A 17,024-nucleotide genomic window follows, 5' to 3' on the forward strand; every position below is an offset into this window, starting at 1 on the left:
CTTAAAACTCTCCAGCAGCTTCACATAGCATAGAAGTGATTTGAATGAAAGATATAAGTTATACTGGCATGTGACAATAATGACACTGGTGTGCCACTAGCACTAACAGAGAGTTGTTAAAGCGCTAATAGAAAAATGTTATGGAACATGATCCTTACATGGTACAGTTTTCATGTCTGTCATCACCACAATAACAATGAACACAATACTATAATGTGATCTATTATATTCACAACACACATTCTAGCAAATCTGCAGAAATGAAACCATGAGAAAAATATTCTTTTCTAAGAATACATTTACGACATTGTCAGTCATAATCTATATGACTGTGTAGTCCAGCCGTATTAATTATATTATGGTATTTATAGCCACTGATTATTATAAACACCGGTATAAATCTGTAAGAGTGTAAACATAAACTTGGCTTACATGATATATGTTGTAGACCTATATGCTCACCAAGGCGTCAAATACTGCATATGGTCATAGACAGCCAGACATTTTGATATGTTTTTAATATTCAATTATACAACTGGTTAGGCAGGGGAAGACTGCACCATACAGCTATGTACTGCTGTATGCTTATCTCATGACCCAGCATTTATTTATTTGATTGGTGTTTTAAGCCGTACTCCAGAATATTTCACTTATATGACGGCGGCCAGTATTATGGTGGGAGGAAACCAGGCAAAGCCCCAGGGAAACCTACGACCTGGTTGCCGTCAGACCTTCGGATGGTTGTGGGTTTCCCCCAGGCTTTGCCCGGTTTCCTCCCACCATAATGCTGGCCAAGACCCAGTAATGTCATCAGAATCTAAATACACATACCTACATGACACACTACCAGTAACATATGTCACTAAGTCAAACGATCCACTGCTATCTGCCAGTGTTTATTTCAGTTTATTTTGAACCTTGCAAGGTGGTTCATGCTCTTTCGAATTAATGTGGAAGCACACTACGGGCACATGACAGACATGGCAGTGTTCATTCGAGGTCCAGATATCGTCACAAAAACATAGACTTACACAACTGCTGTTGTGTTTCATTCAAGTTATCGTGCTTTTAAAATATGCGAAACACAAAGCCTAAATTGGGTTTGTGTGAATCAAAAAATAACCTTATTTACCTGTCTTCCAACAATCGATGTTTTCCTGTCTTTCACTGTTAACTCAATAAAAAAAAATTGTCACTCGTTGCTCGCTACCATGGTAAACTCAAACAGTACCTCCGTTAAAAATATACCCCGGTTAAAACCATTCCCAGATTGGCCTCTGACATGAGTTGCCGCCCTGTAACCTTTAAATCGCGACGGAGAGTAATTTTGCGAGAGAGGGTTGTTGCAAAATAACAACAGGTCATGAAATCTTGATGAATTAGTTTTATGGGTAAAAATTTCACAATATTAATATCGAATTGTTGCCAGATCAAGCAGCATAGAGATCAACAATCACTAGATGGCGCCACGGTGTATATTCCATTTACAGGGCCTAAATTTGTACATGTGAATCACCGTTTTCCAAAGTGCTGTCTGTTCAGGTTTGTATACGCTAGCGATAACTGAGTTTACTATACAGTTTTACAAATAAAGTTTACCCGAACAAAGAATTAAAACTGTCAAACAGGGCCATTGCATCAGTTACGACTGGATCTTGAAGCAATGAAGTTATAATTTTGTGACGACACTCACTAACAAGCATTGAAGTAACTATCTTTGGCACGCTACGCTGAGTGCACTTCTATCCATGGAGGCAGAATATGGCCCTTGTAGTGGGACCCTCTGTGCTGTTTTAAAAATGGGCTAATTGTCAGTGTCGGTAAATGTCCGTACTTGGGTTGAATGTATAAAATCCTGTGATCAGACTACAAACGTGATGCAAACTAGAATGCCCAACAATCCACAATGAGTACTGGTAACATGAAGTTAAAAACATATGATATGTCTGTTTGTAAATCTGATAAAAAGCTCAGGTCTAGTCTTACATTGTAAGTTACAAATTTCCAGTTTGTGGTCCTCTGACCAGACAATAAGATTTGATCGATTAGGTCGCATCAGCTGAGTTGCATAGATTGCAAACAGTCCTCTATGAACATGATTTTTTTCTTTTGTAACAATGTAATGTCTGATTCAACCTTATGTTTATATCACAGTGGTGTCCCATCAGTCATTGTAGAATGCCACAGTTTTCATGTGTAACTTCACAGTGATGTGTCTTCAATACATTTGCACCACAGTGTTATAGACAACAGACATGACACTTTACCTAGCCACAATGTACTATCACAAATCTGAGAAGGTGCTTATTGGGCTTTCACCTGAAGGCTTGGCTACACATATGAAAACTACAAATATCAAAATTTTTTATTTCAGCTCTTTGGTATGACCTGACTTCGGGTGACTTTGATGTGACATAGCATGTTATTGTGTTTCGAGTATTTAAATGCATTCGTAATTAATTCTTAATTATTACATGTGGTAGGCTCTATCTTATCTGAAACGTGATCATGTCATGGTTATATAGGATGAACCTCTATTATTTCAGATATCTGGAGTATCCTTTACAAAGCAATAGGTCAGTCAGTACCAAAATGTTTTCCTTCCGAAGGAAAAACCCTTCTCCGCAACATTATCAGACATACGGACACTCACAACAGGGTAAGTGTACCCAGCAAATGTTTTGGAAGATCGTAACATAACTTTTGCTGTAGTCAGTTTAACATTTCTGTAGGAAACAATTTGCGATTCATTATAGCTCTTCTGTAGGACACATAATTTGCATTTCATTTCAACGTTTCTTAGGAAACAGAAATATTATGTATTTTATTGTACTGAATACATGTGTAAAGTAAACATGCTACATGTACCAGAGCAAAGTATATGTTGAATGTTCGTATTGTTGAACAGAAAGGTAGAAAATTGTCTAAGCCTACTATAAAAGGCTTTCTGTGTAATATTTTTAATTAGCTTGTGGAGGAAAATGAAATGTGGCGACAGAAAAACATGGAACCAGCAAACCAGCATGATGACAGAGACAGCCAGCAGTCTGCTTATGGCAAGGGAGATTACTCTGGCTCCTGTAACAACCGGCGAGCACACATGGATGACTTGGAGCCACGAAGTACACACTGGATGAGGGAACTGGAGAAGTTCGAGAGCCAACAGCCTGACAGGTATGTAATCCATTTTGTAATGGCTGTGAAGTTGCAAAATATTTGCGTGGTTAAAACTTAAGGCTTTAGCTTGAGTTCAAGCCCAGGCAAGTTGTTATGCTGGCTTATTGAGCTATAGCACTGGTCTCTGCTGATTGGTCATTGAGGTTTTGGTCAAATTCAAGTATCGCTGGTAAAGGTGTGGTTTAAGTGTGGAAGGTTTCAAGTACCTGGAGAAGAGTGGTGGTTTAGTCTGGAAACTCATTCTTGTATGCTGTAATTCTCCAACCTTTTTCAAGGTTTTTATTCAGGCATATTTTGAAGAAATTATTCTGCGTAGACTGATAAAATTACTCTTTTGGGGAAGCCCTGAAATTGGCTAATCCAATGGGTCTTTTGTCTCCAAAATCAATTGTTAAATGTGCATAAATTGCAATTGAAGTTGCTATTTCATATATACGAAAACATTGAAAAATTAGGATAAGTGAAATTTTATAGTGTACAACTCCCCTGAATTAAAATAAATGTGACTCTTTGAAATGACCCCTGACACAGTCAAAGTATTGTTTGCATAAAAGTAACTAATCTGAGATGGAAGGCTCCTGGGAGCTGGAAATAAGAAGAATGTTATTCTCAACAACAGAAAGTTGCAAAATTTCCAAAAATTTGGTTCAACACACAGTCTTACTTTGTCAGATGAATAGGCTACAACTGCAATACCAGAAAGATGTTAACAAATAGATTACACTTGATTCTGTGTAAAACCATTTCATTTGAAGTTCATGTTTATACATGTATATACAATAATGTCATTACTGCTCAGTCCCACTTCGTCTTAGTGGATTTTAGGCAGTGGACCTATACATTATGTGCGCAGTTGTCCTGATATACAGCACTCTTAAATAGCACTGTCCAGAACTCAAGTTTCAGGATAGCTCAAGAGACATTATTAACTCAATCAAAAAAAAAAAAGTTTATTAAATATAACTGGGAATTACGTGTAATTCAGCTTTAAGAACTAAATACTGTGTTGTTTAGGAATATACTATACCACATCAGTTTGAGATTATGATATTTAGTTATTGAATTAACATGTAAATAAGATTTTCCAGGTTTCCTCCCACCATAATGCTGGCTGCAATCATTTAATTTAAATATTCTTGAGGTCGACGTAAAACACGAATCAAATAAATAAATAAATAAGTCTACCATGTCCCTACTCTTTCATTACTTGTAGTATTTTACTGTGCATGAAGTAGCAGGGGCTGGTTGTTGGGAAGTGTTTTTGTCTTTCCAATAAACATGTAAAAATTTAAATTCTTGTTTTCACTCAGGGTATTACAGATTTACCAGTAGTGTATATCTTAGTACAGTTTTGAGCACCCATTCATTATGTTGTTGTCTCATTTGACTTGGCCAGTGTGTTGATGTTTACAGATGGGGTCACGGAGGTTATAAGGAACTCTACCCAGATGATTTTAAATCGGACAGATCTGAAAGTGAAGAAGAGCAAAATCGGAAGAGGAAAAAGAAGCGAAAAAAAGAAAAGAAGTGAGAAACTGAGTTCTTTTCTACCATATATAGGCCAATTTGATCAAAGGGAAGATATTTGACCTTAGTCATCCCAGAATTGAGTGCATCCAGGTCTTCATCTTCTTGTTTATAATTAGTGTCATTGCAATACATGCATGTCCATTAAACTTTAATACATATAAGTAATATATTTTATGTAGTGTTAGTGAATACTAATATTTGTTTCTATGGTGAATTTTTTGTTCATTTGGGTTAATTACATGTACCTTTTCATGACTTGAAAGTGTAATCTTTATCTTTAGCCGTGCATTCACTTGATTTTCTTGTTGAAAGCTTGCCCATGAGGAAAGATGATGCATGTCTTATTTTATTCATTCATCTGTGCAATCTGCATGCATAGCTTATGTCATATCCCAAGCATTTGTGTCAGCACCTAATAACATTAAAAGTGATGTTAAACTTTCTTCCCTGTGTTTATGTTGATTACCATAAATACAAAATTAATGTATTTTTCAAAAGTTGTGTGGAGTGAATTTCACAAGCTTTTGTTGCACACAAGCTAAATAGAATTGAATGAATATTCTATTTTATTCGTTTATTTTTAATTTTAGATCGACTTATGTCATGCTTCGACATCAGCTCTAATAACAGGGAAAGCAATGTTAAACAAAATGTTAGGGGTGGCGTCTCAGAAAGTACTGCATGTATTGACCTGAATTTTTTCATGCATATTTACTTATAACACAATGACAATGTGTGCGTATTACTTACTGTAAATTACGACTTCAGTACTTCATGTATTGAGCTGAAATTTTGCATTTATGTGTCACCTACAGGCGAGCTCTATGGTTGTCTTGCTAGCAAATCTAATTTTTAGCTACCCTCTATGGAGTGGGGTCGTAGCTTATGCTGTACCTTAAGCGCTGGCGTCAGCATACAATGACAGGGAAAACAATTTTAAACAAGGTGTCTTTAAAATTACTGTATGTATTAAGCTGAGGTTTTGCACGCAGAAGGGCACAATAGTATGAGGTGGATGTTTCATCGTTGTTGTATGTATATGAAATATCATATATTACTGAATTCCTGACCGTGTATTTTGTATTAGAATCAATGTTAAACAAAATGTTGGAGTTGTATCTCAGACAGTACTGCATGTATTGACTTGAAGTTTTACATGCATATATAGCACAGTGATTAGTGGGGAAGTGTATGTTTCATCGCTGATGCTCAGTGTGCGTATTAATTTCCGTAAATTACCAAATTTATTAATTATTTTATTTGATTGGTGTTTTACGCCGTACTCAAGAGTATTTCACTTATGCGACGGCGGCCAGCATTATGGTGGGAGGAAACCAGCCCGGGGGAAACCCACGACCATTCGCAGGTTGCTGACAGACCTTCCCATGAACAATTACCAAGTTCATGACTTCAGTAATTTATGTATAGAGCTGAAGTTTTTCAATTAATGTGTCCCCTACAGGCAAGTTCAGTGATAGCCTTGCTGCCAAATGTTTTTCTTTTTTTTTTTTTTTTTGCAGTTACTTGTATGTCTTGATGAGTAACACAACAATAATATAGGAATAATTCTATTGTATAATTATTGTTCTTTCAGATCCAAGAAACGTAAGAAGTCAAAGCATGATGCAGAAAAAGAGAGCAACTCCGATTCTAGTCCTCACAAATATGATGAAAAGTCTTGTCAAAAGAGGAAACGACAGAAAGAGCACAAGAAAAAATCCTCACATAAACTTTCACACGACAGAAAGATAAAGTCTCGTCACAAGAGAAAAGGTGAGAAAGATAACAGGAAAAATGAACACGAAAGACAATCTGCACACGCTGACGTGTCACACAGTGAAAATGGTAGTGACTTTTGCCGGACTAAACGCCCAAAGCGACGAAGCTATGATCGCAATGTCGCAGAATCTCATGTTGGTAAATCCACCTCATCAAGCTCAGAGTCAGACTAAAAGCTCATTAACCTTGCCAAATGAAAGAATTTTTGTTTTTAATTATTAGTAAATACTGTCAGTGTGAAGTTGGTTGCCATTATGATCTTTTTATTGCAACTCGTATGACTTTTTATGCAATTTTATTACGGAAATATTTGTAGATTGTTTTTATATTCTTCTTGTAACAGGTGGAACATGCATCCTTAACTCCTGTTCCATTTTAGACATCTAGCAGAATACGTGGCATCTGAATTTGACATGCTCCATTATGTATTCAGAGGGCAGATGAATTCTATGCAAAGTTGGTGTATAAGTTTTTATCCAAACTCTTCCTTTGTTTATAAAATAATGACTTTTGTAATAAAATTTGTTTCACCGTCCTTTTTTATATCAGAAATTCAGAATACCCTGGTTTTCAAATTAAGCCTGTTATTCGTCTAGATTTTAAGACACAGTAGGATGTAGTTTATGTATAGAGATGCTCGATCTTCCATATCTCAATCTGTTCACCCAAAATTGAGGTAAAAATCGGGTTCTTTGGATATAAGCTGTATTTAGAGAATTTTAGGAAACTTGTATACGTGCGACGTTTTCAGATTAAAATCAGAGTTATCCTTCCTTGTTGTTTTATTGATATATTCACGTGATGTGATTATTTCAAACATTTTTACAGTGTATCAAAACCGTCGTGTAAGTGAATTATTCTTGAGTACCGCATAAAACACCAATCAAATAAATAAATAAATATTTCTTGATGTGGCATTCAGCGATAATCATTCATCCATTCATTTCCTAATGAAAGATTAAGTTTTGTATTGTCAGAAGTTTTATATTGTGCTTTATTTTCCACGTTGTTTGACCATGGTACATGGAAGTAGTGTTGTCCTTTTATCGCCTCAACCCTCCCTTTTGTTCCACACCTTGCTCCCTCTTAGTTGGCTATACATAAATCGGTGTCGTAATGACCCAGGAGTCTCTCACCAATGCGGTCGCTGTGAGTTCAAGTCCAGCTCATGCTGGCGGCCGTACGTGAGAAGGTCTGCCAGCAACCTGCGGATGGTCGTGGGTTTCCCCCGTGCTCTGCCCGGTTTCCACCCACCATAATGCTGGCCGCCGTCGTATAAGTGAAATATTCTTGAGTACGGCGTAAAACACCAATCAAAAAAAAAAAAAAAAAAAAAAAAAAAATAAATCGGTGTTTTGGCTTGCTCTTCCTTTAGTGTCAAATTTTACTCTTTACATTCTAGATCATTTCTGTTTTAATCCTAACACACATTGTATCTATATTCCCGTTGCTTCCACAATATTGGTGTGGCCTCGAGCTCTTAGATCGGTAGAACGTGTTCAGATCGTTATTTTGAATCGTTATATTCACTAACCTGGAGCTGGGTCCCGTTACTTGAGCTGGCTTTAAAGTGTCAAAGCTGTGCGCGACGAAAACAGGTTTTCCGTGAATCAGACCACCTTATTATGCAGGAATAATGGAGATCGTGACGTCACATTTAAGATAAATGTAGCCAAGGCATCCACTCTGATAGCATCCGAGGTTTGCAAACCACGAAATGGCGTGGCTCTGTTGCCACGGTGGACTAGGATCCTCTTCCTAAAATAAAGATGATCTGATGTTTTCACAATAGTTTCTTATCGTCCATTATCCAATATGGCGATTAGCAAGTTTGGATTGACATCAGATTTTCATCGGAGGGGACATTTTACCCTGTGTTGTCGTGTTAAGAGTTTCAGTGGCTGTAACCTCTATTAAACTTTTTCATGTCATCGATGTCTTTTCCGCTAGTGATATGTCTTTCTACGAGGCATGAACCCAATTTCTCTCCCTTGTATATATCTCTGTGTCTGCTAACGTGGTTTGGCTCGCATCTCCTTGGTCTCCTTGTATAATCTCCGTATCCTTTTTCACCTCATTCGTCTCTTTCATCCATCTACTCACATTACTCGGGTATTTTCTCTGAACATTTCTGGCCCTCCTCTTCGCAGCAGCACCGTTGCGATTCGTAGATTAAACAATGGCCGTAGCTCTGTAGAGACTAGCATTGGATTAGGTATAGCACACTCCCTGGCTGGTAGTGGATATCAGCTTCGTCAGAAATTCGGGTAGATTCGTGTGTTTTGGCTGTTCTTCCCTGAACATTTTCTTTGTCGTGCTCGCCTGATAGCATTTATCGTTGCCTTGTGCATTTGGTAGTTTGCGCCCTCTGGTTCCCTGTGGTACATGTCGACCAGCGAGATGTATGTCTCTAACATTTCCCTTGTACGACTCTATGAGTGTTTGGTCGAGTGAAATGATATTATGCGTGTTCAGCATTGCTTTTTCCATGATATGTATGTCCATAGCATGGAAGGTCTCATACGCCCCATTGTCCAGTGTTATGTCCACTCTCCTTTTTTCTCGTTGACTTAAGCATCTTCAGACTCCCTCACTGCACCGTTGGGTGTCTCCCATTCATAAGATTCGACTTTAGCCTTTTGCAAAGAGTCTTATTGACTTGTGTTAGTCGTATATCTCTCACATCATTGTCTTTGTCTTTAGTTCATTTACTCCGTCTGATTATAGGCGAACAGTTTAGATAACGTTTGTAATGTTAGTCTTTCACTTCATTTTTTTCTGCCCTTCTTGGTTTTCTCTTTTCCTGCCTTGTTTTCCCCCAGTCTGCTTAGGCTCCTATCTCTCTCTGATTCTGTTCACAACATATTTATTTCCCCTGTTTTTCTGTATATTTTCCCCAAGGCCTTCTTTGTCATGGTCGCTTGCATGTTTGCTCTTGACAATGTTTCTCTGACGGGTTAACACTTCCCTTATCTTGTCACCTCATTGTTCATGTATTGACCAGTCATTAGACCTACATTTTTAGCATATTTCCTGCCCTGAACCTGTTAATTTTCCATATTGTGTAGCGGAATGACCTATAATGTTGTATGCCCTTCTGCCTCCCTTTCTCTCAACTTTTCTCCCAAGCTGGTCTTTTGCTCCTGAGATCTATTCATATATAATAGCCCATTTGACTTCTTTTTGCCCCTGACATGTCTTTAATCCTCACGCAGAGTTTGGTTGTTTTCGCCTACTCTCTGTCTTGGTGTTTTTATATCTCTGGGTTTTGCCTTTCCTCTTAAAGACTTAGCTGTTTTAATCCCTTATGCCATATGGAGGTTTTCCTTCTTCACCGCACTGTGATTTTCTAAAACATTCTTCTTGGGTTCGCTTTCGCCTCCATCATTTTTTTCCTCTCGACACAGGCTCTCTGCTGATTTGCTGTCTCCGATTATGTCTGCCATCTTCTCCGCACTCAGAATTGTTTGGTTGTCAAATAAATAAGAACGGAAATGCTGAAATATATCAGAAATATGTTAAACAAAGACAACGGGCGGAAAAGCGGCTTTTTAGCAGTTACTTTTACAACATTTCTCAAGCTTTTTTTCTCAACAAGTGCAGACAAACATTTATGGTCATTGTATAATTCCTATAATCTTGGGGGGTAGCGTTCAATTTCACTTTCATGACCCAGTGGTTATGGTGGTACAACCTAGCACGGTGACCGAGGGACCTCCCACCACAGCGGTCGCTGTGAGTCTGGCTCATGCTGGCTTCCTCTTTGGTTGTACGTGGGAAGGTCTGTCAGCAACTTGTGGATGGTCGTGGATTTTCCCGGGGCTTTGCCCGATTTCCTCCTACCATAATTGAAATGTTCTTAAGAATGGCGTAAAACACCAGTCAAATACAGGAACATATTTAAATTCATCTTCTTTAGCATGACTAAAATTTGAAAACACCTATATGCCGGATATGCCTGCCTGTTGTAACGTCCAGATGTAGGCTTCAAGAACATTCAGAAGTATGTATTTTTGGTCACAGCCTGTCAAATCGTCGTCAGCATATGGCTTTCGGGCAATAGCAATGGATAGGTTAGAGTTCATGTCCATGTACTCTAAAACTGAAATAAATCCCTGTTATGTTTGTATTAATTCATTTAGTTACTTGGTTGATCTTTTACGCTGTATTTAAGAATATTACATTTATACAACGGCGGCCAGCATTTAGGCGAGAGGAAACCGAACACAGCCCGGGGAAAACCTGAGACTATCTACAGGTTCCTGCCAGACATTCCCAGGTACAGCCAGAGAGGAAGCCAGCATGAGCTGGACTTGTACTCACAGCCACTGCACTGGTGAGAGGCTCCTGGGTCATTGCGCCGCGCTGTCTTGCTATCTACTATGGCCACGGAGGCCCTTCTTATGTTTTTATGATGTTTTTTTTGTACAAAAATGGCAAATAAAAGCATTGCCTTTCCCCATAAATCGTATCCAGCTCTGAATTTTTTTGTCATCCTCGATCATGCAGTGTGCTTCTGTGTAATTTTCAGTGTGTTTTGATGTATAAGCCTCCTGTGGGGCATAGAAAATGAAAGGAAAGTTTAACCATTGCATGTACAATCGGTTGAAGTCTCTGTGATCATTCTACAAAAGCACTTGTAAGTTTGTGGTCGGACAGCCTCTGATTAAGTCTTTACATTATCAGCATCAAGACGCGTATGTATGACATCCATATATTACACGTTTTTATCACATGACCATTGATATGCTCTTCGGGGAGGTCTTTTCCAAATCTCACTTTTCGAAAGATAGATAGAGACAGGCATTCTCTCCATACAATACTGGAGAAAAACATATGTTTATTTTTACCTAATATGGTGCTGGTACCAAAGAATAATTCATTTACGTGACGCTAGTCAAGAAATGGCTTCAACACTCGACTTCATACCATTATGAGATAATGGGGCCATTAGGGGAGAGGCGGGAATAACACCGAAAACAACCAATCTCTCCATTTTGTTAATATATAACGGTCTAAGTTGTATTGTTATGTTTTGGACACGGCCATGCCAATGGAATGGGTGGGAAATAATTCATCCATTTAGACCGAGGCACGTGACTGTTATTGACCAATAAATGCACACTTCCCGCAGCACCTCTCCATGTCAGTTCGAGGTCGAAATTCGAACATAACAGTTCTTCGCCGACAGAGGAATTTTAAGGAAATGGAGTCGAACTATTAAAAAAAATGTCAGAAGTGAACGATTTATTTCATGGAGGAACTTGTAAATTCAGTTGAACCTTAAATGAAAGGTACTTCCTGATATTGTGGAGGTGTCGATAATTTGATGACCGTGTGGAGCCCATTTCGTCAGACTCGGGCCTACATGCAACTTTTTCAACTCAAGTCACACAGTGTCTGTGTGACGGTAGTTATGGAGCCAGGCGTACTGAACACCACGGTGGTTTGTGTATCGCCGACGGAATCCTGCATCACGGGAGATGTCTGCCATCATCGAGCGCAAGCTGTTCACTCCCATCGCTTGCTTGTAATACCAGCAATCCGTCGCTTTTGGAGGGGTTACTAGTAAGAGGACGTTGAAAAAGCTCATCGCCGGTGCCCATGCTGCGCTAATCCAGATATAGTACCTAGATGCTTGTTTGATGGTGTTTTTTCATAAACGGGATACGTGGCTTTTGGCCACATGGTGATGGTAAATATTTCACCTTTAAGCTTAACTGCTTGACCAGTTGTATGTAAATTTAATTTTGCCTTTGTCCTCGGAAAATGTGAGCTGTCGAATTTTAAAGAAAACAGACGTTCTGACAGCATAACCCAGCCTCCATATTTTATTAGCGAAATGGAACCACCCAGGCGTCTGTATATAGATTATCAGTTTTAACACACTTCCCTAACCATTGCCTTCAGTGTTAAAGGTTTTGGAGGTTTCCTAGAATGTCCTTTTACTTGAACCAACTCACAGTCCATTGATGCCAATGGAAACTATGGCGTCATAAGTCTTTTGTCACACAACGTCAGATATGTTGCGTTCTACGGCTTCATTAATGTCTGCTCACTATGACGTCTCAGTGTGACGCTTCAGTAGAATATGATGACGTCATTTCTCCCGTTTCGGGGTTCTGATTTATCACAACTACGTCACAGACTGTGACGTCATAATGCTTCAGCGATATTACTGTTGTTAGTTACATGTACGTTGTGACATGACTTACAGCCGTGTATTACATCGAGACTTCACTGATATAAGAGTTTCCGCCGCGCCCCTGTGTTTGGTGCCACCAAAGTTTGGTTATGAACTTACCACACCCTACAGATAATGTATGCTAACATTATCTGCGTCAGCACATTATGGCTGATCCTCAGCGCTTGGGGACCGGCCGACTCCCCGACATCCGTCAGTCTGGATCCTGCCTTGTTTCATTGGAATGACAGAAACACCTCACAGTATCAGTATGTATCACGTGACATTACTGTAAAATTATACGTGCGTAGTATAATATTACTGCATGAAGTCACACACGTGGTAATACTTCTAAATCACACATCTTTCAAATGCAATTAATGGAATGATTTCGTATAAGCCTTTAAACGTACAAAGGTCTAACATTTACAAATATATATCAGTATCCTGCATCACAGATATTTGGCTTTTACCAAAAATCATGCTTTAATAGTATGTGCCATGTAATATAACCTGTGAGATCATACACGTGGAATTATTGTGATATATCTCTTTCAAATAAAATGAATTAACCTAGTGTAAGTCTTTACAGTCCTACCCATAACAAGGCCTAACATTTTCAGAGTTTGTCGGCTTGAAAAGTCTTTCGTTTTTACATGTAGAAAAAAATCTTGCATGCTTCCATACCCATCAGCTAAGACCACCATCACCCACTACATCTCTACAGATCCAAAATATAACCGTTTATGTCTATCAGCGCCGTGTCAAAAAGGACGAATAGAAACTGATGGTTAGATGTGCTCCCTCACAAATATTTGGCTGTTCTTTAATTTCAGAGGCCAGTTTCCATTCACATCCTTAGTACTCCAGCCACCACATTTAATCAGACAGCAGGACGGACCATTTGTATGGATACTACAAAATCCCGAAGAATTAGACTGGCACGAGAAACAAGACGATAGTTCTCCAGTCAAGGTCGATGTCCAAGTAAGATATTCCCCCACATCCAGCTTTTTCACAAACTGTTTATCTACTCGCCTTTCATTTATTTGATTGTTAATTGAGTCAATGTTGCAGTATCGTTGTTTTGTTTTCTGCCCTGTAGATGTTTATGACAACGTGGTTCAACATGTCTGAGGACAGAATATGGAATCTAAACAGACGTGAACAGCTTCCAATAACAAGCACAGAAATCTCCACCCCCAAGACACCGGAGATGGAATTCTCTCCTTCTGCTCCCCTGTCCGATGCTGGCCTCCTGATTGATGTCTGGGTGTTGATATTGTCCCTCCTAATCCAGGATCACTTGTGCAGAAGGAAACGCTTAGAACATGGTCAGTGAAACAAACGACGTCATTTCGAAAACATTTTTGTTTCAAATCTTAGTTTGGTTTAACATTAAACGATATTTTCTATAAAGTGTATATTTCTCGTATCAGGTGTTTCATAAAAAGGCCATTTCGATGTTGTTCAGTACTTCAGTTGTGTTTTTTTGTGACGTCTTAATGGTAGGCCTACTTTGTTAATCTGTCTCTGTACATGTACGTTAACAGGCCTTCGTATCCTCTGGAGAAAACTTAACTGTCCAGGAGGAAGACCTACCCTCTGTGTAGCAGGACGCAAGAGACGCCGGAGGCGCAAAAAGGCCAAGAAGACAAATCGAGATCCGAGCCAAATCACGTTATCCGCAGGTGAAATAAACAGGGCGAAGGAAAAAAAGAAAAAAATCACAGTTGCCGCTACGAAAAAGAAAGAAACTGATAACATGCAGAGAGTTAGTAGAGAAGCAGAGCCCGAAACTTATGCCACGACCATAGTGCGTAATCTACCCAAGAAACTGGGCAAGGTAAAGAGAAAGAAGAAGGTTGCTGACAAATCTCATGAACCCAAGACACCCATTCATGCAGGGGGAAGGATGACTGGACCAGAGGGTGACAACACTTGGCCGGGGGGTGACTGGACAACCGTGAGGAGGAGGAGGCGAAGGAAAGCCGACCGTAGAAATTCCACTGGAGATGTTGACATGACAACAATGACAAAGTCAGTCAGTGATCGAAGGAGCAAACGACACAGCAGCCACACAGACCAACCCAAGGTGAGTGACGCGATGAGCCAGTTTGACTTCATATATATGCCGGCTACCGATAACTGTTTTCTGGATCCTTTGTTCATTGGATACTGTGAAATGACAAATATCCTTAAAATTTTAAGTGAACTTCAGTATTTGTGAAGTTTGATCAATGTATAAAGACAAGGCTATTAAAAAAATAAAATAACGGACCAAGTGAAATTACATATTCTGACTTTGGTTTTCTTTGTAGCCAAGATGCCACCAAACCGGTGTACGATGAATCCGATTACGTTTAAAGAGCGATGGGCACATCTAGCTCTCCATGGAAATATGACATAGCTCTCTAAAGTGTCACCATTTTGACGGGCTTTTTAATATAATGGATATGAAAAGCACCATGATTCCTGTATGATTACTCCCTCCGATTTCTATTATTCTGCTTACATTTCTACCTTCATACGAGACCAAACTTTCTCACCATTGTACCATGTTATCCTAATAAATCTGTATTTTTCATATCTTACATTGAGTAGTCCTGTCAACATTTTCTATCGAAACATCTAGCATGTTTTATGATGTTTATTGTCTCACGGACACCAGCACTATATGATAAATGACGCGCTGCTTTAAAAAAAAAGGAATAAGATGTTCAACTGAACATAAAACCTCTGATCTGAGTGATGCTAGAGTGTATTCTGCTATTGCAGCAGATTTTTCTTTTATATATAGGACACATGTCCTATTAATTCATCATCAAAATTGTTTCAGACTAACCGGGTATTATATTTTAAGTAGGACACAGTATTAGGTAACAGGAAAAGAATACATTCCAACATTATACTCAGATAACAGACGCTCTGTTAAAATTAACAGATTATATTTAGTGCAGCAATGGCCTGGCTGTTTTACTTACATGAATTTGTTGGTGTATATTACATTGTTGAAACTTTCTTGATACCGGTTTTTTAGATCGAGGCATTAATTACGAAATACATTCCCAGAATTCCTCACCTAAATGGTTAAAGGTTCACTAACGTGCACCACGGTCTTGTCATCGCCATTGGCCTCTGCAGAGTGTCAAATCTGCACTGGATCAAAACTCTCGTGATCTTATTGCCATTTTGAATTCAGATCCCCTCCTTACCTAGGAGAAGATGAAGACCGTAGGCCAGCATTTCACACAAATGTGTCATCCGCTTATACAGTATCCGATCATCTCAAACCGCCATTTTCGCCATTTCATATGACTTCATTTCTATGTGGTGAACTCGGCAGATCTTCACAAATTTAAGACAACACTTTCTCGCAATTGTTGCTTACACTCCATTATTTAAACAAAATTAAATTTAAGACTCTTAAGCCATGTGTCATTTGCCCTTTTAATTTTGTAGCCTACAATATCTTGGTCTCAATCCAAACATTCCACCACTTTATTTTTTCGGATGGTGCTTAATGCGAATAACTCGATTCGAAAATGGCGGTTAGCAAAGATTCAGTTGTGTCAATGTGTACCGGGTAGATTTGCGTTAATTATGGTCTTTATTATTCACTGATAAGTAGGTGACACGAAGTCAGAGTTGTGAAGGATTAAATGGACACCTGTTTTACAGCGTACATCTTTGACATGTTGAGGATGGCATTCTCGATAGACCGAGATCATATTTGATGAGGTGGACAATATTTTGATTTCTTAAGCTTTAAGATCGTATTTCAAATTTTTATTAAAGTCAATAACGGCTTTGTGGAATTGGCTCCAGATCTCAGATATATGTAACATCAAGAGCCATAACGTTTTCCTGACTTTACACGTTCATTAGATTCAATACCGCACTCCAACTATAACAAGACTAATCCAGCATTTTCAAATTCCATCTTCATCACTGCATCGCTGGGCGTCTCCGATCCTTGAGATTTGTCGGCAACCTGCACCAAAGTTTAAATTTCAGATGGCTTGTGCACAATTAGCATTCTTCAGGTAATGGAGTTCACTTTCTGTTTTTCGTTCATTGCTGTTCTTTATCTCTCTTCCTGCCTTTTTATCTCATTAGCAGGTAAGTCAACCACTTTAGCTCTCATCTGTCTTTTCCTTTCATCCTTTCTTCACTTTACATTGCCCTGCATTTTTTCTTCTTATGTCCTCAAAGGTGTTTGAGCTCACATGTCTCTAATACTCTTCTCGGCCTTTTTTGGCCACATGCGTCTCTTTCGTCCAGCTACACACTTTACGTGTCTCACCTTTGAACATTTCGATTCTGTCCTACCACTTTCCCGCAGCATTATGAT

The 17,024-nt window shown here is 38.9% G+C and overlaps 3 protein-coding genes across 3 annotated transcripts in view; 2 read left to right on the plus strand and 1 right to left on the minus strand.

The window, feature by feature from the left end:
* The window catches only part of LOC135463882 (PIH1 domain-containing protein 2-like), a 5,210-nt gene extending 4,021 nt beyond the window's left edge, over positions 1–1,189 (minus strand). Inside the window, 1 exon segment of the mRNA XM_064741346.1 lies at positions 1,133–1,189. The gene's annotated coding sequence lies outside the window, so the exon portion shown is untranslated.
* Positions 1,190–1,808: 619 nt separating this feature from the next.
* LOC135461498 (uncharacterized protein NKAPD1-like) lies at positions 1,809–7,504 on the plus strand. Its single transcript, XM_064738627.1, has 5 exons — positions 1,809–1,916; positions 2,547–2,659; positions 2,969–3,174; positions 4,591–4,704; positions 6,302–7,504. Exons 1-5 carry the CDS (start codon positions 1,907–1,909, stop codon positions 6,657–6,659), a joined length of 801 nt encoding a protein of 266 aa, XP_064594697.1. The 5' UTR covers positions 1,809–1,906; the 3' UTR covers positions 6,660–7,504.
* Positions 7,505–13,089: 5,585 nt separating this feature from the next.
* Positions 13,090–15,194, plus strand: LOC135462121 (uncharacterized). The gene is made up of 4 exons (XM_064739484.1): positions 13,090–13,657; positions 13,776–14,004; positions 14,224–14,765; positions 14,992–15,194. Exons 1-4 carry the CDS (start codon positions 13,466–13,468, stop codon positions 15,019–15,021), a joined length of 993 nt encoding a protein of 330 aa, XP_064595554.1. The 5' UTR covers positions 13,090–13,465; the 3' UTR covers positions 15,022–15,194.
* The last annotated feature ends 1,830 nt before the right edge of the window (positions 15,195–17,024 follow it).

Source organism: Liolophura sinensis, chromosome 1 (genome assembly GCF_032854445.1).
Source record: "Liolophura sinensis isolate JHLJ2023 chromosome 1, CUHK_Ljap_v2, whole genome shotgun sequence".
NCBI lineage: Eukaryota > Metazoa > Mollusca > Polyplacophora > Chitonida > Chitonidae > Liolophura > Liolophura sinensis.